We start from the raw sequence: 24,624 nt of genomic DNA, 5'->3' as shown, positions 1-24,624 counted from the left end.
GTGTCTGTCTGTTTGTGTATGTGTGTGATCCCAATTATCTACAGTTTAACTCTACTACTGCATGAGTTTTGATGATTTAAATCTCGAAGGAGATAATGTGCATCAATGTATTGACATCAGTGAGAACATAACCTGTATGTACTATACACCTGAGCAACTAAAATGCCTAACTGATAATAATACATTTTTAACTTTACATTTAAATATAAGAAGCTTGAACAAACATCATGATGCATTAGTGTAAGCACTAGCTTTAGCACACTGTGAAATTATTTATGTACAAGTGCTTAATCAAGGTACTTTTCAAAGAGGAAGTAGGGGAATGAAAATACTACGACACCTGCTTAAGATTATTCAAAACATTGCCGGCATTTATTTAACATTAACGATGAACATCACAGTCTCAGTTCTTTTCACTTGTAAAATTGAAACGAAAACAGTTCATAATCGTCAATTCACTTAGTCCATTTAAGTCAAGTAAGTTTAATTTGTCAGTCAGATCAACCTTATGTTTTTCCCATATTTGTCCTTTAAGTTGGGAAAATAAATGTCTTTAACCATCAACCAACTCAGGCTGAGGAGAAGGCCAAAAGAAAATCAAAAAGCTCCAGCTCACCTCCTCCCCCCCTGTCTGATGATCCCAACAACCTTGTGGACTACTACAACACTCTTTCCTCCTGTCTCAATCTACTGGCTCCCACTAAAACCAAAACAGTCACCTTCACCCACTCAGCTCCCTGGTACACCCCTGAACTCCATCAAATGAAATCCCGCAAACGACAACTGGAAAGACTCTACAATAAAACCGGCCTAACAGTTCACCTCCACGCTTACACAGACTTTCTCCATATATACAAAACTGCTCTCAACACAGCCCGGTCCACTTACCACTCACACCTCATACACTCCGGCTCCAACAACCCCAAGACTCTTTTTTCCATGATCAACAAACTTCTCTACCCCCCCGATAACATCTCTACAGCTTTCACAGTGGAAACATGTAACTCCTTTCTGTCATTTTTCCAAAATAAAATCAACAACATCTACAGCAACCTGACCACCCCGGCTCCCTCCACCCCACCACTGGATCCCACCCCTTCACACTCTCAGTGCCTGTCACAGTTCTCCCTGCTGTCTCCCATGGACCTACCTCAACTCACCAACGGCATGAAAACCTCCACCTGCACCCTAGATCCCATCCCATCAGCTCTCATCAAAACCTGTCTTCCATCTGTCACCCCACTCCTCGTCAAAATCATAAATTCCTCCCTCATCTCTGGCTCTGTCCCCACTCCAATCAAACTTGCTGCTGTCACCCCTATCCTCAAGAAACCAGGTCTCAGCCCCGACATCATGTCCAACTTCCGGCCCATCTCCAATCTTCCCTTTCTGTCAAAAATTCTGGAACGTGTCGTCGCTGCTCAACTCAAAACCCACCTCTCCTCTAATCACCTGTATGAACCATTTCAATCTGGATTCCGCCCACAACACAGCACCGAAACAGCCCTCCTAAAAGTCGCCAACGACCTCCTCCTCTCCTCTGACTCCGGCCACTTCACCATCCTTATCATGCTTGACCTCACTGCAGCCTTCGACACCATCAACCACTCCATTCTCCTCTCCCGTCTGGAAAACTACTACAACATCACTGGCACTGCACTCTCCTGGCTCCGCTCCTACCTCACCAACAGACAGCAATTCATCAGCATTAATAACTGCACTTCCTCCACTGTTCCTCTGTCCCAAGGCGTCCCCCAAGGTTCGGTGCTTGGTCCTCTTCTCTTCATCCTCTACATCCTCCCCCTCGGCAACATTATTCGCAAACATGGTCTCCACTTCCACTGCTACGCTGACGACGTCCAGATCTACATCTCCACCAAATCCATCACCACAGCCACCTGCTCCACTCTGACCACCTGCCTCACTGAATTAAAAACCTGGATGCAAAACAACTTCCTTCAACTCAACTGTGACAAAACAGACATGATAATCATCGGCCCCAAATCCCTCATCAAAAACATCCACAACTTCACTCTCTCCGTTGACAACTCCACTCTGTCCCCGTCCCTGCACAAGTGCAACCTTGGAGTCATTTTCGACAGCAACCTCACATTTCAACAACACATCAATCACACCACCAGGACTGCCTTTTTTCACCTCAAGAACATTGCCCGTCTCCGCCCATCACTCACCTTCTCTGCTGCCGAAACTTTGATTCATGCATTCATCACATCCAGAATAGACTACTGCAATAGCATCCTCTACGGTTCACCTGCCAAAATCCTCGACAAACTGCAATACATACAAAACTCTGCTGCCCGCCTCCTCACCCACACCCGCTCCCGTGACCACATCACCCCTGTTCTGCAAAATCTCCACTGGCTCCCTGTTCCCCAACGCATTGAATACAAAGTACTCCTCCTCACCCACAAAGCCCTCCACAACCAGGCCCCTTCCTACCTCACCGACCTGCTCCACCACCACTCTCCCCCCCCGTAACCTTCGCTCCTCCGACACAAACCTCCTCTCCCCACCTGTCAGGACCAAGCACCGTACCTGGGGCGACAGAGCCTTCTCAATTGCTGCCTCCTCCCTCTGGAACTCACTACCCCCACACATCCGAGCCTGCACCGACCAGACCACCTTCAAATCACTCATCAAAACCCACCTCTTCAGAATTGCCTTCAACCCCCCTTAATCCACTACTTCATCTGTATTGCATCACAAACTTGTTTTTAAACGTGCCTGTTTTTAAACGTGCCTGCTTTTAAACCGTTTTATAACTTTATATTACTTGTTTTTAACCGTTTTATAACTTCACAGTACATCTTTTTAACTTATCTCTTAAGAATAGCCTGCTTGTTTTAATGCACTCACTTGTAGTCTCCCTGTGTTTAATAGTACTTGTTTTAAATGTATTGATTTTTAACCCTATAAGTGTCTTTGAGATCCTTTGAAAAGCGCTATACAAAATAAATGCATCATTATTATTATTATTATTATTAACAATATGTGAACATAAACAACAGTAAATCATTACACAAATACATCAAATATGGGGTCCCTCAGGGCTCTATTCTTGGGCCTGTTCTCTTCATTGTCTACATAAATGATTTGGTTAATTCCTCTAAAGTTGTCCAGAAAATTATTTTTGCCGACGATACTAACCTATTTACATCACACAACAATATAAATGAACTCCAGGACCTCCTTAACAATGAGCTCTTGAGTGTGGATAATTGGTTTAAAGTAAACAAACTTTCCCTTTATATTGGGAAAACTAAGTATATGTTATTTAATTCAAACAAAAAACTAAGAAAAATGGAAAATTCTGCCATTCAAATCAAAATAGACGGTGAAGAGATAAAAAGAGTCCACTCAACCAAGTTCCTTGGGGTCCTCATAGATGACCGTTTACATTTCAAGAACCACATAGAAAAAAAATTATCGGCCTGTTCTTCAAACTGAGACACCTGCTTCCGCACTCTGCCCTCCTTACCCTGTACAAAACCCTATACGAAACACATCTAAACTATTGTAACATTATCTGGTGCAACACCTATCCCAGCCATCTTAAGAAACTTGAAATCCTACAAAAAAAGATAATCCGTGCATCTCCTGGACAAAAGCAAATTCACCTACGCGTCATCTGTTTGCCCAGTATGGCATCCTTCGACTCAATTAATTCAATTACTTCCATTACGCTTGCGCAATATATCAGGTGATCTCAGGTATGAACCTCAGACTAAAACAACTCATGCCAGTCTTCGTCCCCCAACACACCCACAATACCAGACATAAACACCTCATTGTAGGCAAAAAACGTGAACTAGTAGGAACCAGTATGAGTGTGGTGTATCGGGGACCACAGATATGGAATGAGCTGAGTGACAGCCTCAAAACATCACAATCTAGCTCCTTGTTCAAACGTCATCTAAAGGAACAATTGCTAAAGTCATATATATAATGTACATCCCGGGTTAAGTGTATGTTGTGTTGTATGTAGTATGTTAAATGTATGTAAGTGTGCATGTAAATGTGTTTACAATGTGTGTCTAATGTATGTCTAATGTATGTAAATGGCTCCTACAACAAACTTCAGTTAGCTTCCTCAGGAGACCAGTTCACACACCTGGTGACTATCAAGCCAACTATGATTTTGTTGTGTGTGGGAATAAAGTGGGTGCAAGTGGGTGCATCGAGAAATAAAAAAAATATGACCAGTGCTTGGACCAGGAGTTGCGTTGCATCCTTTGTGAGCAAACTCCGAATCTTGCGGATATTGTAGAGGGGAAATCTGCAGAATCGGACAACAGCAGTGATGTTGGGGGTGCAGGATAGTTGGTCATCTAGGATTAGATCCAGGTTCCTCGCAGTTGACAATGGCAATACTGTGATGTACTCGACAGTGACGGACAGGTCTATGAAAGGGCAGTCTTTCCCCGGGATGAAGAGGAGTATAGTTTTATGCAGGTTAAGCTTGAGGTGATGTACAGTTGTCCAGACAGAGATGTCTGCCAGACAGTCCGACATGCGAGTTGCAATGTGAGTGTTTGGTTGAGAGGTTGGGGAAAAAGAAAGGAATAGCTGTGTGTCATCAGCGTAACAATGGTAGGAGAATCCATGTGATGTGATTACAGAGCCCAGTGATCCAGTGTATAATGAGAACAGAAGTGGTCCTTACTGAGCCTTGAGGGACACCCGTGTCCAGAGAACAGGGTTTGGACATAAAGCCATTCCATGTGACCTGAAAGGTGTGATTTGTCAGGTATGGTGTGAACCAGGTTAGTGCAGAGTCAGTGATGCCAAGTTCAGCCAGGGTGGAGAGGAGAATTTGGTGGTTGACTGTGTTGAATGCAGCAGATAGGTCGAGGAAAATGAGAACGGAGGAGTGGGATGAGGCTCTGGCCTCTCGCAGGGACTCAGTCACTGTGAGGAGGGCCGTCTCAGTGGAGTGAGCAGAATCCTGATTGTTTAGGGTCAATGAGGTTGTTCTTTGAGAAATAGGATGACAGACGGTATATGACTCAGTAAATGAACAATCCGCAGTAATGACAAAACTACATATATATATATATATATATATATATATATATACACATGCATACATACATACATACATACATACATATATATATATACATACATATATATATATATATATATATATTGTCACAGCCTGGCTCAAAAAGCAGTGACAAAAGCAACAACGAAACGCAAGAGTGCCAATAAATGGAATAATTTATTAACACAAGAGTTTAAATTAACATAGACAAACGATGAGGTGTGTTTATCTGTATAATCAGTAGTGTAAATGTGGGTGAGTGGCTGCGGTGTGTGGATGTCATGATGGGTGTAAAACCAAAAGACAGCAAACCAAAATGTGCATCAGCAGGCAGGGTGAAGCGCCAGAGCACTGAGCTGGGCCGGGGTTTTAAAGCCTCCTACAGGACTGAGCCCAGGTGCACCCAATCAGCCTCATCACCGTCACCAGCACCTCCTGCAGGGATGAAAGGTTAAGGCCAGCAGGGCCATGACAATATATATATATATATATATATATATATATATATACATATACCTGCTTCACAGGCGGAAATCTCAACCCCCACAAAGTTCAACTCAAAGTTACGCCCTTGCTGACCACTAATGTATTACCTGGATTATTACCTGGATTATTTTACATGTGCTCGCCATGTTTTCATTTGGAGCGAATCTGAGTTGTGGGATTTCAACGGAGAACAAAAAAGTGGAGTATGGACACAGTTGAAGGGTCAGACGGATCTGTTTGGTCAGCTAACATTACTTGGACTTCACTTTATAACTGTTCTGCTGTATCAGGTAAGAATACATTTCCTTGTTACGTTTTGTAAAATCATAACCTAACGCAGTGTTTGTGTTCATTCCCTTAATTTACAGTGATGGTCTTGTCAAACGGTTAACTAACCGTTAAGTAACGTTATCTATAGTCGTAGGTGATTAACGTTATTTTAGCACATTTAGGTCATTTCGGTCAGCACCGAAATGTGTTTCTGAAAACATTTTATGCGAGAAATAAGCTATGCAGTTACTGAATCTGTCTTTATTTTAGATCGACAATGGTCAGTTTAAAAGATTTTTGAGAGCTTGCGGGAGGCAGCGCCCCAAAACTCGCCACTACGCGAAGCCATTGCATGGCGTATAAAGTTGAGGTCGAGTCTACTTTGTGCAAATCAGAGCCGCCCGGCTAAACTCGCCATCGGGCGCCACGCGAAAATCTTTTAAACTGACCATTGTCGATCTAAAATAAAGACAGAGTCAGCAACTGCATAGCTTATTTCTCGCCTAAAATGTTTTCAGAAACACATTTCGTTGAACTATTGTAAAATAAGAGAAAGTTTCCAAACGAGCCGCCATGTTTGTCTGTGTGAAATCCGGGAGCAGACAGGACAGCTGTGAAAGCGTTCATCCGGTGCAGCCATGAAGTGTGCGCGTGATTGTATGAAGGAGAGCGCCTGTCAATCTTCCTCCTAGTGGCAGCCCACAAAGCATGCAATACTGGCAAGCGGCGCGTCAATAGCGTAAACATTTTTTTTTTAAATTGACTCTGGATCAACTAATAACAAGAGAAAAATGAATAAAATCCTTTTTATAGTAAGGACTTTTCAGTGGATCTTACTTTGTCCTTTTTCCCTTCCCCCTCCCCCAGGTGCACCAAAGATCCAGCTGATTACTGGCAATTTGGAGGAGGATTCTTCTTGATCTGCTACATTGCACTGTCACCTCTGGTACAGATTAATTGACCTTTCGTGGTATGTTTTGATTTTATTTGATAATACACTGTACATTTAAGGTTAAATTAAGAGGGCTAAAACGGCTAAATCAAGAATGTAATGCATGTGCACAAATACTACAAATATTATTGGAACTACAGAGCCCCCAGGGACAGGAGAACTTTGTGGAAAACAATATAAAACTGAATTGGAAAATGCAAGCTAAAAAACAACTGACAACAACCCCCTCAGCCCAGCAGCTCTCCACCTGTTTCAAAAGTGAAACGCCATCACCTCGTCATGATAGTACAGCTAACAGACAAGATAGACACATAGAGAAATATAATTTTTTGTTTTTCAATTCTTCCTTGGGGGTCTCTGAAGAACTGTTTGTGAATAATTGGTTGATATTGTAAATTTACAACTCAATACATTAAATAAAGGGGTTTTAGAATCAATATTGGTGTGTATTTTATTTGTAATTAAGTTTCAGTACCTAGGTACTTTAATTGAAACAGTGAAAATCTTTTGATGTATCGATTTTGAATTTCCTAAGTATGTTTTCAGTTGAGGATATTTCGCAATAATCTTTTTTCATGATATTTTCAGTCAGTACAGTAGTTAAAATATTCAATGTATTACATTAAAACTGTAATATTACAAAAACTGAATCATTAAATATTGAGCATGTAACACACTTATTGATTGTGTTTGATTGTAAAAATATAGAAACAATTTTCACTTTATTAAAGGTGTTTTATCATAAAAATTGAAGAAAAATCTGTAAAATAACGGTATCTTTCTGCAGAATATTTAATGACATTTTCTGTAAAAGTAATGTTTTGCACTTTATTTGAATTGGGGTATTTTACTTTAATTTTACGGTTTTTGTTTGGCAGCCGTAGCTGCCAGTCATTGACCGTTTTTGTATGTTTTTTTTTTTTCTTACAGTGTACTTTCGGATGTCAGCAGCGTCTAGGGTAGGTTTTTTTTAGGAGTGGCTTCACTGTAGCCATCTCAAAAGCAGCTGGAATGAGACCTGAGGTGAGGGAGGAGTTGACCAGGGTGGTGAGGAATTGCAAGATGTCATGTGAGATGTCTTGGAGAAGAGAGACGGGAATCGGGTCAAGGCAGCAGGTGGTGGCATGGTTAGACGTAGCAAGCGCGTGAAATTTTCAGAGATGAGAGGGCTAAAGCTGGTAAGGCCATCAGAGTTGAGAGTTGGGGGAGATGGTTTCTGGGAGGGTATATGAGTGAATGAGGAGCTGATGTCTTTTACGTTCTTGGTAAAGTAAGTTGCAAAGTCATCAGCAGTAAGGGAGGAAGGAGGGGGAGGGGTAGGAGGGGTGAGGAGGGAGGAGAACATAGAGAAGTTTCCTGGGGTTGGAGAAGGAAGAGTCGATCCTTGACAGGTAGAAGGCAGATTTAGCTGCCGAAACAGTTGAGGTGAAGTCAAAGAGGAGATGGTGGTAGTGAACAAGGTCCTCGTCCTGGTCCGATTTCTTCCATTTTCTCCCTGCTGCTCGCAACAGTGATCTGTTGGTTCGCAGAGATTCAGAAAGCCAGGGAGGGGAGGGAGATGATTGTGCTGGTCGTGAGGAGGGCATCCATCTCATCAAAAAAGTTACAGAGAGGACCGGGTGGGCTATAGATCACTATGATGTTGAGCTTGAAAGGAAGGGTGACAAAGACAGCATGGAATTCAATTGAGATCAGGGTAGGTGGTCCAGGGTAAGGACGTGGTAGGACCACCTGGGTGAGATAAGGAGTCCAGGTCCTCCTCCTCAACCTGTTCGTCTTGGGAGTGTGAAAACAAGTAGGCAGTTGAGAGGGCAGCTGGAGTGGCAGTGTTTTCTGTGGTGATCCAGGTCTCCGTAAGGGCCAGGAAGTGGAGAGTCTTCAGGGGGGCATACGCTAAAATGGTGTCCGCTTTCTTGACTGCAGACTGGCAGTTCTATAGCCCCCCTAGTACTTCAAGTTCCGTACCGGTGGAGAATGGTGGGTGGCAGAGATCGGATGGGTTACAGCCTCGAGCGATAGGTCTCTGGCTAAATCTTCTCCAGTTTGATGTCCTGACTGGGATAGGACACATGGCTGCGATGGGTGGTGGTTGAGATGTTATGCCTACCTCAATGGACTTCCTCGATGGACTCCCACAGATAGAATCCCTTGGCGCGTGACGCTGCAGCTGATGCTGTAGTGACAAGCTCTTACGTACTTGGTTTACCTCATGCAGGTTTAGCCCCTCCCTCCAATCAAGTCTATTCACTACAGCTGAGATGGCTGAAACTAGGTAATTGCCCACTCAGTATGAACAGCCTCACAAGAATTTAAACAACAAGCTATCTGGACAAGACTAAATGTTACAACTAGCTCTACTCACAGAATGCCTAAACCCAAATCTACAATTAGTTTCTGACTTACCAACAAAATACAAAGCAGCTTACTTTCTTTCTTCAAACAAAATGTAAACATGGCTCATTTGACTTATATCAGTACTCCCCGACCTACATAAATGCAATTGGAGTCCCCAGAGGTGTACCTGATGAATATAAATTGGTTGATCAAGTCATCACAGGGTTTGAGTCATCCCTGTTCTGGTGGGCCACTATTAACAACAATGTGGACAGAATTAATTATATTCATTTTAATGTTCAAAGACTTAAAATATGACTAGAGATGCCAATGCCAGACTTCATGAACAATTGGCTGCTACTTCCCTGATGACTTACCAAAACAGAATAGCCCTTGATGTCCTCCTATAGCTGAAATAGGTGGTGTGTGTGTGCCCCAGATGGCTCCATAACTCGAGCCCTCTATGGCCTCAAAACTAAGTCAGAAGAGTTATCAGAACACTTAAGGATAGATAATCTGCTATCTGATTGACGTCTTACCTTTGGCAAGTGGAAAACATTAATTATGTCTGTTGCTTTCACTAGTTGCAGTTACTGTGTTAACCTTACATAGATGTTGCTGCATACCATGTATCAGGCGCCTCTGTCTAAAGTGTATTACCACGACCATTAATGATAAATCACAGCATGCAGGTGAAATTGTTCCACTGATCTCCCTCTCTGAGCCCGGAGAGGATGAGACTGAAGCTTACAAAGATGGAGACGAAGACCGCTGTTTTTACTCAGGCTGTGTCCGAAATCACTCCCTACTCCTTACATAGGGGAGTTTTATGTAGAGCACAATATAGTGGACTCAAAGACAAAATGAAAAAACACTTTCGGACACTACTCGGGCGATTTCTTTTAGCGCCGTTGAGACTCAGTTGCATGAAAGTCAGCTCGCGTCTAACAGGATGTAACTTTTTCTATCACTTCCTGTCAAACTTGGACAGGTAAGAACAAATCCTACAACATTTGAGTGCCGATGTGTGTGTACAAAATAATTGGTTATTGCCTTTTCTTCTATTCTACAGTTGCATAATACTAGTAAGATTGGAATTCCAATATTTTTTTATCATTTTTAATCTTATTTTCATTATATTGCAAAGCATGATGGCCTTTTCAAATAAAGTTGAAATATTTCAGTTACATATTTGTAAATAGGAGCTATAAAGTGGGAGGATCTCCAACCAACTAATCAAACTGACGAAACAGCTGTTTTCCCTCTGGCATGTTGTTTATCACTAAATGTTTATCTTAGTATAATGAGTGGGAGACCCATTTATATAGTAGGGAGGTAAACAGGTTAACAGGTAAACAGGTTTTTTCTCTGGTTTTAAACGGGGAGGAGTAAAGCTCGGGCTAACTGAACAAAATCAGCATGTTCTCATGAGTGTTGGTAGAATGTCTTAAGGTGCTCACTGTCAAACAGACTTATATGCCTACACCTTTGTTTTTGACTTTGACTTCTCCTGTTGAGAGACACACCATGAGACAGCACAAGGTCAAGGATGTGACCCTTATTGTGACTATGACCTTTGACAGACTAAACAAGATTAAAAGATTCAAAAGCTTAATTGTAAAAGAAGGACAGCAAACACGGATGTTAAAATCCCCAAGAATAAGAAAAATAAAAGGCATAACAACTGAGAGTAAATCAGAAAATTCATCAATAAAACCTGTATGTAATTTCGGAGGCCTGTAAATTAGGACACACAATAAGGGGGCCTTACCATTTAAAATAAAGCTCAGATTCTCAAAGGACGCAAAACTACCAATAGAAATTGGGGAACAATTAAAAATACCTCTGTGAATGACTACTAGACCACCCCCGCGGCCAGACAATCTAGGCTGATGGAAGAAGGAGAAATCTGGGGGGCAGGTTTCAATTAAAGGGACACTATTGCCAGGACTCAGCAGAGACTCAGTGATCAGGAAGAAGTCAAAGTTGACATAATAAAATCATGAAAAATAAAAGACTTATTTACATGATATTTGGATATAGGAGCTAGAAAGTGAGAGGATCTCCAACCACCTGATCAAACTGACATCATGTTAGCCATTACAGGACATGCTAATGTCAAAGCTTTCCCTATAACAACTTAAATGTTATAACAACTAGAATCAACAGCTGTTTTCCCTCTGGCATGTCGCTTATCACGAAATGTTTGTCTTAGTATAATTAGTGGGAGACCCATTTATATGTTAATGAGGTGAACAGGTTAACAGGTAAACAGTTTTTTCAGTTTTAATCAGGGGGAGGAGTAAAGCTAGGGCTAACTGAACAAAATCGGCATGTTCTCATGAGTGTTGGTAGAATGTCTGCAGGTGCTAACTGTCAAACAGACTTCAATTTTATTTAATTTTTTTTTCATTTCAAATTTTAGATTAACATTTTGATTATGCAAAGTTTGGAAGAGGACATGGGCCGTGGTGAGGAAAAAAACAACCCTTATATAATGTGTGAGTGAAATGCCTATAGCTTGGTTTTTTGACTTTGACTTCTGCTTTAGCATGACATAATGTGGAAAACAGATAAATACACAAAGCTTATTTTACTGTGATCCTTATTTATTGCTTTTGACTGTTTGTCATCTCTTGCAGCATCAGTAACTACGAATCGATCAGTTATGCATCTCTTGTCTCCTGACAATTGTGAGATTGAAATTTTAGACAATGGAAAGAACATTAGAGATGTCATCGACAGCAAAATAAAAGAGCTTGATGCAGTGGTGAGTATCAGACACATCACGTTACTGAAGGTTCTCTGTATAATTGTGTGAAAGTATTGTGGGATAGCTGGGAGGTGCATTTTCAAGATAAAATGTTACTCTCCTTTAATTATTCAGGACAATGAAGAGCCATTCTATGTGGCAAATCTGGACAGTGTTTTTGAAAGACACCTCCGATGGCTTAACAACTTACCACGAGTCAAGCCTTTTTATGCATTGAAGTGCAACAAGACAGTCGCAGTTCTGAAGATGATGATCGCTCTGGACACAGGTTTCGACTGTGCCAGCAAGGTACTGATGAAGCATCTCAAAGATAATCTAACAAGGACAAAGGGTGTTTCCTTCTCAGTTTGCTCATTTGAACTATGTTTTGGTCTAACAGGGTGAGATCCAGCTGGCTCTGTCCCTCGGAGCGAAACCTGAAAATATAATTTACGCACACACAACCAAACCAATGTCACACATCAAATACGCTTGTTCTCGTGGAGTAGATACGATGACTTTTGATAATGAGGATGAACTCCTAAAAATGTCTCTTTGTCACCCCAAAGCCAAGTAAGTGAACAACTACTGATATGTTTGATTCAAGTGTAGATTACTGTTAGTGTATTGATTAAGTCTTTTGCATCACTTTCAAGACTGGTACTCCGCATCGCGGTGGATGACTCTGCATCACTGATAAGACTCAGTTCAAAGTTTGGAGCCAGAATGGAGTCTGTTGGTAAGCTGCTGGAACGTGCTGCAGAGCTGGGCTTGGAGGTCATTGGGGTCAGCTTCCATGTAGGCAGCGGGTGCACTACAAGTTTGACGTTCAAGCAGGCCATAGCAGACGCCCGACGGGTCTTCGACATGGGGGTAAGTCATGGTCAGAGCAATAAAACACAAGAATCAAATTGAGATTCTTCCTATTGATGATTTGCTGTTGCGTTGCAAATCAGAGTGCTTAAGTGACAGCTGGAGTTCATACCACTCGTTGGCACCAAAGAAAATTTTCAAATACTGTAGCATTGATTCATCTCACAGGCAAATGTTGTTCATTTTACTCTACTTCATTTGTCTGACACTTTGAGATGCTTGTTACTTTTCAGATTACAATTTCATTACTCTTCCTTTCCAGTGAAAAAGCAAGTATTTCTAAATTCAGATAATTCACCCCCTTCTAAAACTAAATAAGCTATTTGAAAAGCCTCTTGATCACTCACAAAGCTAAAAAGTGGGCTACTTTTCTGAGCTGAATTTTAGAGATAACCATACACAACCATAAACATCTATAGCAGGTACATGCAGCATACACATTAGTACAGCGGTAATATTGATCCAGAAACATCACATATAAAAGTAACATTTTTGACAATTGATATTAAGTACAAATTGCTGATAATACATACTTAAGTAAGCTTTTGAATGCAGGACTTTTACTTGTCGTTGAGTAATTTCGCAGTGTGGTATTATAGGACCTGAATACTTATTCCACCCACGACTGCTGCTAACAGTATAACATTTTGAATAATATTTATTTTAGAAATTGATGGGATACCAGATGAGACTCTTGGATATTGGCGGAGGATTCTCTGGGATTGGGGACTATCAAGGCAAATTTGAACAGGTAAAAATCTTTTTTTTAACAAAGCGTAAAAACTATTGCTCGTCCATGTTGGTCTACACCTTCATTATACAGGTCAAACAAAACAAAAAAAAAACAAGAAAAAGACAAATATACATAATGACGTAGAAGTATCTTAAAGTGGTAGTCCATAAGATTTGAGATGCGTTGCTTCTGGCGACCTCTCTGGCGGTAGATGGAACTGCAGGCGAGCCTCTGGGACTCATCTCCCTCACCAACAGTGTGACTGTCTCTCATCTGCGTGATGCCTTTAAATGCTCCACACTGAAAGGAGGTCCGTGGTTTTCCCTCGTTGGCGGTCACTTTGCTTCTTGATGACTTTAATTCTTCACTTCCATTAGTTTGTTGTTTCTTTTTCTTGGTTGGAAGTTGAATGGTCTTCTTTCTCTGCCTGTTGATCCTCAATTGTGAGTCAGCAGCAATGAAATGTACTTGCTCAAACACTTTAGACTAGAGGGAGCCTGACTCAGCAGTCAGAAGTTACTGATATCCGATTTACAAGTAAACGCAGCATACTTCCGTGAGTAGCTCCACCTGCAGACCAACCGCTGCTGACTGACGGAAAAAGCCTCAGGCCACGTTCACACTACAGCTTTCTGTTGACGGAACTTTTCTCAACTTCTCCGACGCAAAGTCAATGAGAGCCGTCAACGGAAATGTGTAGAGTGTACGCGACCTCACTCATTTTGAATTTTGCCTGGGAATGTAGCCACAGACGGAGATCCTATTTCTGGGCAAAGCAGCAAGAACAAGCACTTTCATTAGTGGGTCACATGATCAAACACCATTGTTTTAACTCACTCTTTGATAGATGGGAACTTAAAAGATAATTAAAGAGATGAAAATGTTACAGACTGCCACGTTAAACAAGTGTTTTTTTCCATGAAGGACTTTGAAGACTTAATTACATACAAGGGAATTTCTAAGGACATTTTTGTACTGCCAGTGTGTGGAGGTTCAGAAGCTTGATCTCTCAACCATTTATGTATTACATATATTACCGCTACATAATTACTACAACTATTTTCTTAAGTGTCCTGTTTGTACTCAAAGACCTGACCTAAGTGACCTTACAGTCACAACCAAACATTCAAATTCTAGCATGACCAAATGTCTTGAATTTTCATTGATTTGATTGTTTTTTTCCCCTCCAAGTTTTCAGAAGTCATTAATGGAGCTCTGGATGAGTTCTTCCCTCCTGACAGTGGGGTGAAGTTTATTGCTGAACCAGGCCGATACTACGTGGAGTCAGCCTTCACACTGGCAGCCAACGTGATTGCCAAAAGGGTCATCATCGATGATTTGGATGAACGTAGCGGTTGTATGTAATGTGTTTTGGAGCCACATGAATGTTGAGTATCCAGTATTCATACATACGTATACCAGTGGCGCCGCCAGGATTCAATTTCAATGTACGCACAGAAACGGCAAAATACAACGTATATCATGGTGATAGGCCCCGGTGCAAATATTTTTTTTGTGCCCTCCATCCCCGCCCTTAAACACAAGCGCACGCTTGTGAGCACTCCACGCACGCACACACACGCTTGGACACACACGCACAGTACGGTATGATAACTCTCCCGGCCCGGGGAGAGAGACATGCATCGGCTCGGCCCACAGTGCTCAGCAGCAGAGAGGTGACGAGACTAGAGCCGAGCTGTATTGTGTAGTGGAAAGGGACCAACACACGCTATGCGTAATTGCGCACACACGCGCGATCGTCCTCTCAAATGCGGCTGCGTCTCTCCAGGTCACTTGTGAGCGAAAGAAAAGCTCTGACTTGCTTGGGCAGACGTTGTTTGGTGTCAACCGCTGAAATTTAAATATCTAGCCCACCTTCAAAAAAAGTACGCACAGTGCGTACAGGATTCCGGCTGGCGGCGCCACTGACGTATACAATGTGTAGGGACGATAGATAAAAACATAATTTATATTATAATTTCTTATAATTTTGACAGAACAAATTGCATATTTGCCATTTTGTAGTTTTGATTATTCTTTTGCATGTATTTTTTCCAGACGGTGATGAAAACAGCCCTGATAAAACAATGAGCTACTACCTCAATGATGGAGTGTATAGCTCCCTGAGTTGTATCTACTTTGACCCCGTCCACAGCAACCTTGAACCATATCCTCACAGGGTAAATATCCACCACATCATATCACCAATTCACCAAGACAGCAATTCTGCAAATCACAAGAATGCATCCGATGCCAATGATGGCACTAGTATCTATGCATGGTTACTGCTGCATGGTTCAATTTAACTACAGATTATTAAGTCTGATTGCATAGAAGTCTATGAGAAAATGGTCCTACTTCTCTCTTGATTTATTATCTAGTAAACATTGCAAACATGAGTTTATGGTCTCAATCTCTAGTTTCAAGTCTTCTTCAATCCAGCATGATGTTCATTTAGTACATTATGGTCCATTTAGAGTCCAACAGACCAGAAAGCAGGGGATGCTTTAGGGGGGGGCTACTTTGGATGTACAGGTTGCTACCATGGCGTCGATACCGTCGCTTACCTACTCAGATGACTTCAACACTTGGCTTTAAAGTTGACCTCAAATTATAGAAGCTAACTTTGTTAACAGCTTCCCACCAGAAGCCAGATGTCAGGCGTAAAAAAAAACGAACTGAACCCACAATGCAGATCAACGGAAATTTAATTAAACAAAGGTTCAAAAAAGGGGGAAACAAAAGGTGTGCGACGACAGGGCTGGGCGAGGCAGGGCTGGGGGCAGGCAAATGGCAGGGCTGGAGGAGAAAACACAAAAACAGGTGAGCTAAGGTCAGAACAGAGAGGCAAAAAATGCTTGATCTCAACGTCAAGGAGCCGAGTAGCGTTACCACGAGGGTGAAACAACGAACTGGCGATGAGTGGAGGGAGAGACCGGCTTAAGACTGCAGTGGAGATCAGGGAATCAGGTAGATGAGCAGCAGGTGTGCAGAGGGTGGATGCAGTAGGTCCTGAAGGCCCCGCCCAGCCCGGGGGGAAAGAAAACATGGACAAAGAGCAGAGAAGAACTGGATCCGGACAGGATCCTGACACGAGATGGACCTGGGTGCCAAACTATTGCTACTTGTGTTGATCAGATCCACTTGTCGCTCCTCGGCAGTGCAAATATGGTCACTTCTGTTCACTGGTTGCAACATGGCGACACAACATAGTGATTTCCTGCTTTATTCATGTTCCCAATATTGTATAGAGAACATTTAAGGTATGGTTAGTGTCAGGCAACTAACATACTTTGTTAAGGTTAGGAAAAAGAATCATGGTTATGGTTAATAGAAAAGCATCAACTATATATATGATATCAGAACGCATTCAGACTGCGATCCCCACCATCTTTCTGTCCACCTAAAGAGGACACTATTAGCACTTTATGTTGGTATTAGAAATAAATCTTGAGGTGTGGACTTGTTCCAAATGGACGTAACGGTTTCATCTTCAAGATGTTGGGGGCTGCCACTTACCATCTGGCGTGAGAAAATTAGAAAATGTAATGTTAGACAGGAGATTTAAATGAATTAGATTGTTTGAGAATATGATAACCTGTCCAATGTCAATTTTATATTTGAAATGTTTGTGCTCCACGCAGGCCGTTGAGAGCAGCGAGCAGAGATACCGGTCTGTTATCTGGGGTCCGACCTGCAACTCCCTTGACAAAGTCACGGACAGCTGCTGGATTCCTGAGATGTATGTGGGGGACTGGCTTCTCATTGACGACATGGGCGCCTACTCTGTTAGTGCATGCACTGATTTTAACGGCTTTGAAAGAGCACGTATTTACCCTGTTGTGACAACTGAGACATGGGACGCCTTTAACTCCATTAAAATCCATTAAGGATTGCGGGACATTGGCTCAATAGGGACGTGAACAAACATGGGGATATAGAGAGAGGCAAAAAAAAACCCTGATGTTATGAAAACTTCCTGATTAATTAGACCTGATGTCTGGAACGCGACAGGATAGCATTTGCCATTAGCAGAAATAAAAGGAAATGATGTTGTGTACATGCTGTTGGGAGTATGGGATCTTCAGACATTGACGCCATAGAAATAAAATAGGAGAAAAGCGTACACTCAAAACAATGTCTAACTGTCTAACTATCTAACTGTCACAACTGAGCAATAAGCCGTCACAACTGGTGTTTGTTCTTTCTTGTGACCTCACCTTGCTCTTGATGATCGTTTTCAAATAAAACTAAAAGCTTGAAACTGCAAATATTTTTGGGAGCAACTCTTATTTTCACAACAGTGCATACTTTAAAGGGTGCGGGAGAGGACCCAAATGCAGCACAGGTAGGCAGGCAGACAGTAATGACATTTATTGCACACTTCAACACTGGACAGTTCACAGATGACACTGTTGACTGAACTTTCTTACAACAATATGGCAGGAAGCGGTGTGTGGTGAAGGCAACCTGCCAACACACGGAACAGTCTCTTGCCTGTACGCAATACCGCAGATGTGGTTGGTGATCCATGTGGCTGGCGTAGTACTCCATCACTGAACCAAGCCGGCGAAAGACTGGCAGGGAACAGGCAGAATCCGTAGTCGGGGCCGGAAGGCTGAATCGAACACCGGGGCAGAGGCAGAGCAGACCGATCGGGGACAGGCAGAGGCGATACCGGGTAATCCGTCCGAGAAACGCCAGAGAGACTAGTACTGAAGACGCTGTCTAACTGCACGCTCTGACTACTAAACACAACAAGACAGCGACAATGGCGACGAGCCAGGGAAATTCAAAGGTAGCGCTCTCGAACTGGAAGTACCGGCACTACTTCTGGCTCATTGAAATTAAAGGCAAGAATGTTTATGTAACATGCACGCTATGCCCAGGAAAAAATACTTTATCCAGGTCTGCCTCAAGCAACTCGAATCTTATGAAGCACCTCACATCAACACATGCTAACACGACACTTGTTGTTGCTGCTGCTAACCAAACCCCAAGCCCAAATGCAGCTAGCGGGAGCTCCAGCGAAGGAGACGGAGCCACTCTGTTGAAGCACTTTGAGTCTGCCTTGTGTATGAAAGGTGCTATACAAATAAAGTTGCCTTGCCTTGTTAAAACAAGCAACGCAACGCTCGATTTTTCAAGTCAGCAACAGGGGACCAAGGCTGAGCTGAACACATTGATTGCAAGGTATGTTGTTGAAAACATGCTACCCCTGTCCACTGTGGTGTCTGAGTCATTCAGAGCTATCCCTGCTAAAATACCAATACGAGGAGGAGTTTTTGCTAAATTTGTTAAAAATGTTTAAGTTTTTGCGAAATTCATAGACAGTGAATACAAATCAATGAATATTGAGCTCAAAAAGTCAGAAAATGTTATTTTCAATATTTATTTTTTATATATTTTTATTTCTATGCATATCATATGGCAGGCTGCAATCTATTGAGTTCAAATAAATACCTAATGTTCTAAAATACCGTATGGTGTTTTTATTCTTCATTAGTTAAAGTCCCAGTCGGCAACATTTTTTTGATCATATTCACCGAAGCCGACACTATGCTCCGATAGAACAACATCCAGTTTTAGAAAAAAAAAGCGCACCTCTAAGTGCACTTAGAACCTGTTGTTTGTTTTGCAAAAATCGACAGCGCCCGGATCATCCTGTCCAATCAGCACGCAGGGCTGTGTTCGTGAACACACAGAGCCCCTGCCCCCTCAGGTCGTACCACTATCACAGGAGGGAGGTGGAGGGAAGTAGCAACCAGCTTCCAATTCCTCGTTAAAAAACGAAACAAGGAGGTCCAAAACAACCAAGGAAAAGTAAACATTGTTGGAAAATAAGGAAAAAAAGAAAGACGGTGGCCGTGATAAAACGAGAGTCAACATCGGACCCGCGTTTCAAAGGTGGCGTGATCTAAGGGATTTCAAAGGGCACGGAGTCGAGGGGGAGGAGCTTGGTGGTCGTGGGGGAGGAGCTCGGTGGTCATGGGGGAGGAGCGTGAGAGTAAACATTCAAAACCTGACAGAGTGCCCTCGATCCGCCGGACTTGCCAATTGGGACTTTAATATAAACATCTTTGACGTTAAGATGTTATAGAACGTAATAGTGTTATAGAACATAAAAAATAATGCCAGTTACTTTGCTGAGTAACTAATTACTTTTACCATGTGCTAACTGAGTTACTAAATTAATTACTTTTTAGGAGAAGTCATTTGTAACTGTAAATAATTACTTTTTTTTAGTAAGATGACCAACACAGATCAGCTGCAGCTGTGTGAACAGGTGAGTGGAGTTGAGCTGATGGACGTGATGGCATGGTGGACCGGTGATTGGCAGGAGGGAGAAGTAGAGAGCAGTACTTGTGACATGCGCACTAACAATAAAGTTGAATCTAATCTCATTTATGTTGTAATAATTATTGTGAAATAGTAATCCTTGTGTTGTCTCCCTCTTTAATATTGCAACGGATGTCTACTCTACATAAGCTAAGGTGACTATCATGTACTATCATGTAATATTCTTTATTAGCAAAAAGCCACTCTTCAATATTTATATTTCTCTCTATATATCAAAAACCGAGTTAAAGTGCAAAGTGCAAATGCAATAGAAAAAATGGGCCCAAAATAATAAACGAAACAAAGTCCAATTAAGTCCAGAAATAAAGTAAAAATGCCCAATTTAGTTAGTGTCCACGGTTGTCCGTATTCAGTGTTTGTGTTAGTCCTTCAATGTTTGGTGTATTGTTCATGTAATTGTTCATCTACCTGGGTAGTGGGATTTTGTGTCTTATCTGTATGATGTGATAGATGTGCTTTCTCCAGATGCACGATGAAAGTGTTTCCGACGTCACACCCTCCACGCATGTAAGCCGGTGTCCTGCTCCACTCTGGCTCGCCATCAGAATTGTTTCATACATCAAAAAAAACCAACCGGTGTTTTGCTCTCGACAAAAACACAACAACATGTACTCATACATACATACATACATACATACATACAGACATACACACAGGGGCGTCACTTGGTTTTAAGGACAGGGGGGGCTTAGCCCCCAGGAGATGCACAGAATGTGAGCGAACGTTTGGGGTGGTGGAGTGATTATTATTAATGTATTATTTTTATTATTATTATTATTATTTTCCACTGATGAAAATCATACGTGAATGTGCTCAGCTCTTGTTTCACTGTGTGCATCCATGCGTAAAGTGAGGAACACAGCTGATAATCCAGAAGGAAGTCACCCCATAAAATTCCAAGACTGCCTGCATCACAAATTACTCTATCCCAGTCCCGGCGGCATGGGCAGGCATTGGCGGGCCGTGCCCGCTCACAGAGTCAGCCGTGCCCGCCCTGGGCTGGAAGCTGTTTAAATTATTTGGGTTTTGTTTTTTTACCTCGGAGTGGCCAACGCTCTACTATTCCTATCTCGGATTGTCGATCATACAATTCAACCAATCCAACCAACGAACCAAGACAACTAGCTGGCCAATTACAGGTGTTGGGGGGGGGGTTCACTGAGTTAACAACAAGTTATTTAGCTGTGGTGTTCGGCATGGATGTCCGTATTTTTCCCCAAAAAATACGCGGACAAGAAGTGAGGACGCGAACAGGAGTGAGCAGGAAGCAGCGATATTCACTTCTACTGGAAACGTCAGCAACGAAGTCAACCGTAACACTGGAGTAAACATTTATGCTAGGAGAGGTAGCCCCCTAGCTGCTGTAGCTACCTCTCCTAGTATAAGTTCAGTGTTCAGGTTGACATCAGTGCTTCTGTTTCCAGTAGAAGTGAAGCTGTACACTCTTAGAAATAAGGGTTCCAATAGGGTTCTTCTACAAGGGCTGAGGTTCTACCTGGAACCATTTGCTTCTGAAATCCGTGAAAAACCCTTTCCCGAAGAAAGGGTTTTTCACGGATTCTTGGTAACACTAATGGTTCCAGGGATTGTTGAAAGCATGGGTATAAGATCCTGTCTCACATGAGAATACTTCCTGATAACACTTACCAATAGTGTTGCAAAATACAATTCCTTGTGACTACCGATACAAATACTTTTCATATCCATTTTTTTGTTTATTTGTTTTTTCTTCTTCTCCAGATCCTGTTGATCAAACTGCAACATAATTGCCCATCTTGGTATTTGAACACCCTGCCACCCTGTCTAAAGTCACTGGCAGTAGTGACTGAGCTAACCAGCTAGCTGCATTGAGTCATCAGGTCCACCATACTAGTCTATTACCTTACACATTCTGATCAGACATACAAATAATGAAACTGAAATGTTCTGTTACCAATTTATTTTCACAACCATTAATTATAAGAAAGCAAGACCTTCATCAGCAAATCTTGTTGATCCAGGCAAAGATTAGCTGTGACTGGGATTTTAACCCCCACCCTCCAAATCTAAGTCTGTACCATTTCCCACTGAGCTATCCAGGGGAACGTGTAGATCAGGGACTCCTCTGACTCGCCACACTCACTCACACAGCCAGGTTGACAGTTCCTTCATGTCAGTGGTCAGACAGAGGGAGCTGATGTGTCTGTTTAGCTCTGTGTGTACAAACTGTGACTTCTGCTTTTAGGTCACAGTATCAATTCCCATGTTGACAGATATCATACCTTGCTGATTGCACTTCCAGACAATTAGCTCAGTTGGCTAGGAGCTGGTTCTTGGTGCCAGACGATGTGGGTTCAAGCCCCAGCAAGGGTGATAATGGTAATACATCAAAATACCTTGTAGCCTTTGTGAAACAAATGTACAAAATTTTAGAGTAATGGTAGATGATCTTTGACAAAAACATATCAGAATTTTACCTCAAACACTGATTTTTGACTGTGAATGGCTTAGTCAATTATTGAAGCCACAGTTGAGTTGCCACTTGCCAATTAGGGGCGGGACTAGATAAGCCTCGGCTTCTCCCGCTTTCCCTTTCGGCCATGTGTATTCATGTTTACTGTGTGAGCAAGATGTGTGATGATGACTAAATGTACATGCCCGAAATAAACAAATAAATAAAATTAGCTCAGTGCGATAGACAATGGTCTTTGGTTCCAGAAATTGTGGATTTCAGCCTCAACTGGTGCAAAATGTGCAACATTACAACGTCAACTGTCTTGCCTTCCTATTCTCCTGTTTGTTGATCAGAATTGCCTAAAGTTGCCAAAAATAGTCTGGACCCGACCCATTGCTGAGCAGCAGCTATAATTGTGCTTATTTTTTTAAACTTTAGTTACACTACTCCCTTCTTCAGGAGGAAATGACACACAGTAAAGAAGCAGCGAGGGGAATTGAACCCTGGGTCCCTACAGCAAGGATATAACCCCACTTTCTGGGGCATTTAAGTGAGCTATACTATTCACTGGTCAAGGCGTTTGAAAGTTTGTTACAAGTCACTAGATCTATATACAGTTTGAGGTTGTGAGTTCAAGGCCTGGATTGATGCACAGTGACATGTTAATGCCTACTGAGGTGATGTGTGGATTAGTGACAGCCAATTTGAAAAATATTAAACACTTATTTTACAGACAATTTTACTCATGTATTTGTCTCCTCATTATACTTTTCCATGATCGGCCTAATCCCATGGCTGCTGTACCCTGCTGACTGGCTTAGTCAAGTTGTGAAGCTGCACATAAGTTCAGTGATAAAGGAAGGTCTATGATGTTAGAGGCCAAGCCTTAACTGATGTTAAAAAAAAAATCATATTGTAATGCTGACTTTGGGGCTACTGCATCAGGGTTTGTTGATGCCAGGGGCCTGTACTACGAAGCGAGTTCAACATACCCAGGGTATCTTTCAGAGATCCTCCTTAAGTAACCCTAACAAAGGCAATTGGAGATAAGCGGTCACACGAAGCTGGCTATCAACTCGTTAACTCAACCCAGGGTTTACCTGCCCAGCTATGAGCGCGTGCACATGAAAGAGGCGGCGTTTGCAGCATTTGACCAATCACATACATGGATCAGTCTACGGCAGCGGAGCGGTGTATTTCACATACGAGGAGCAAACCATAATCTAACAGAAATACGAAGAAGTTAAACATATAATACAGGCAAAAGGCAACCGTTTCATCTGCCAAATGCAGGAAGGACAGCTGGCAAAAACTCGCCGACTGTGTGAATGCGGAAGTCGTATTAATAGAATTAGTAGTATAATACGACTGCCCCATCTTAAGGACACTACAAGATCTGACTGATTACATGATCACCTTAACTTCGCTGATAGCTTAGTGGTAGAGTTACTGCCCCATGTGACGAGACTCCTTTCAGTGGCCCTGGTTCAAATCCGCCCTTCGGCCGTCTTTTAAATCATGTCATTGCTCTCTCTCGTCCCTTTAACTCTTACGATGTCCTTCCGCAATAAAAGGCCAAACATATAACTTTAAAATGATGAATGTGTTGCTTGGATGTATTCTTATAACGTGGTTTATGACAATATCAGCCTCATTCTTTCAGCTGCAATCCCGGCGGTGAAAAACGGACTTGGGAGCAAATCAAATAAATATAATAACCTGCTCCGGAGCAGGTTAGCTCCACAGCGTAAGTTACCATGGCAATCTACCCCGGTAAGAAGTGAACCAGCGTCGTAGGACGGAAAACCCAGGGTAAACTCTTAAAGTTAATAAATGCTCGAGTTAAATAAATGGACACAGCACTACACTATTTTGGTTGTTTTATAGATTTTGGGATGAGCTGCCCCTCTTTAGTAAGAGGAAAATTACTTCTCCGCACTGTAGCAGTGGTCACGAACCACCACCAACCAAACTTCGCCCCCCTGAAAAAATGTAATGCCCCCCCCTAAATTTTTTTCTGCAGCCGGGTCTGCTCTATCCTGTGAAATCCTTTAGACTCACCTTTCCAGTAGAGGTTTCTCCCCTCTCACTCTCTCTGCTCCTCTGCCCTGACTCCTACAGGTCAATAGGGGTGGTGGAGTGATTATTATTAGTGTATTTAGGGCCCGAGCGCCGACAACGTCGGGCTGCGAAGCCCTATTGTTATTCAAATGTTTTTTCTTATTATTCTTTCACGAGTTCGACCTGCGTTTTGGGGGTCTGAGCGTGAAAAAAAACTAACGAAAATTGGAGTGTCTATAGGGTCTGGCGAAAAATTTGAGAATTTGGCGTCTTCGCATTCGGCCACGAAAAAGTTGCTCGCTAG

General features: G+C 42.3%; 1 protein-coding gene across 1 annotated transcript; it reads left to right on the top strand.

Annotated features, from left to right (window-relative positions):
* Window positions 1-5,346: 5,346 nt before the first annotated feature.
* On the top strand, window positions 5,347-17,355 carry LOC311031417 (ornithine decarboxylase-like; the record flags this gene model as incomplete). Its single annotated transcript, XM_084037730.1, has 10 exons — window positions 5,347-5,462; window positions 6,689-6,767; window positions 11,806-11,877; window positions 11,995-12,168; window positions 12,260-12,432; window positions 12,516-12,732; window positions 13,400-13,483; window positions 14,657-14,813; window positions 15,524-15,645; window positions 17,110-17,355. The coding sequence occupies 10 exons, from the start codon at window positions 5,347-5,349 to the stop codon at window positions 17,353-17,355; spliced, it is 1,440 nt and encodes a 479-aa protein (XP_083893856.1).
* Between the last annotated feature and the right edge of the window lie 7,269 nt (window positions 17,356-24,624).

Source organism: Eutrigla gurnardus, assembly GCF_963514095.1.
Source record: "Eutrigla gurnardus genome assembly, chromosome: 20".
Taxonomy (NCBI): domain Eukaryota; kingdom Metazoa; phylum Chordata; class Actinopteri; order Perciformes; family Triglidae; genus Eutrigla; species Eutrigla gurnardus.
The sequence above is the reverse complement of the archived record's forward strand: the minus strand, read 5'-3'. Positions and strand labels throughout refer to the sequence as shown.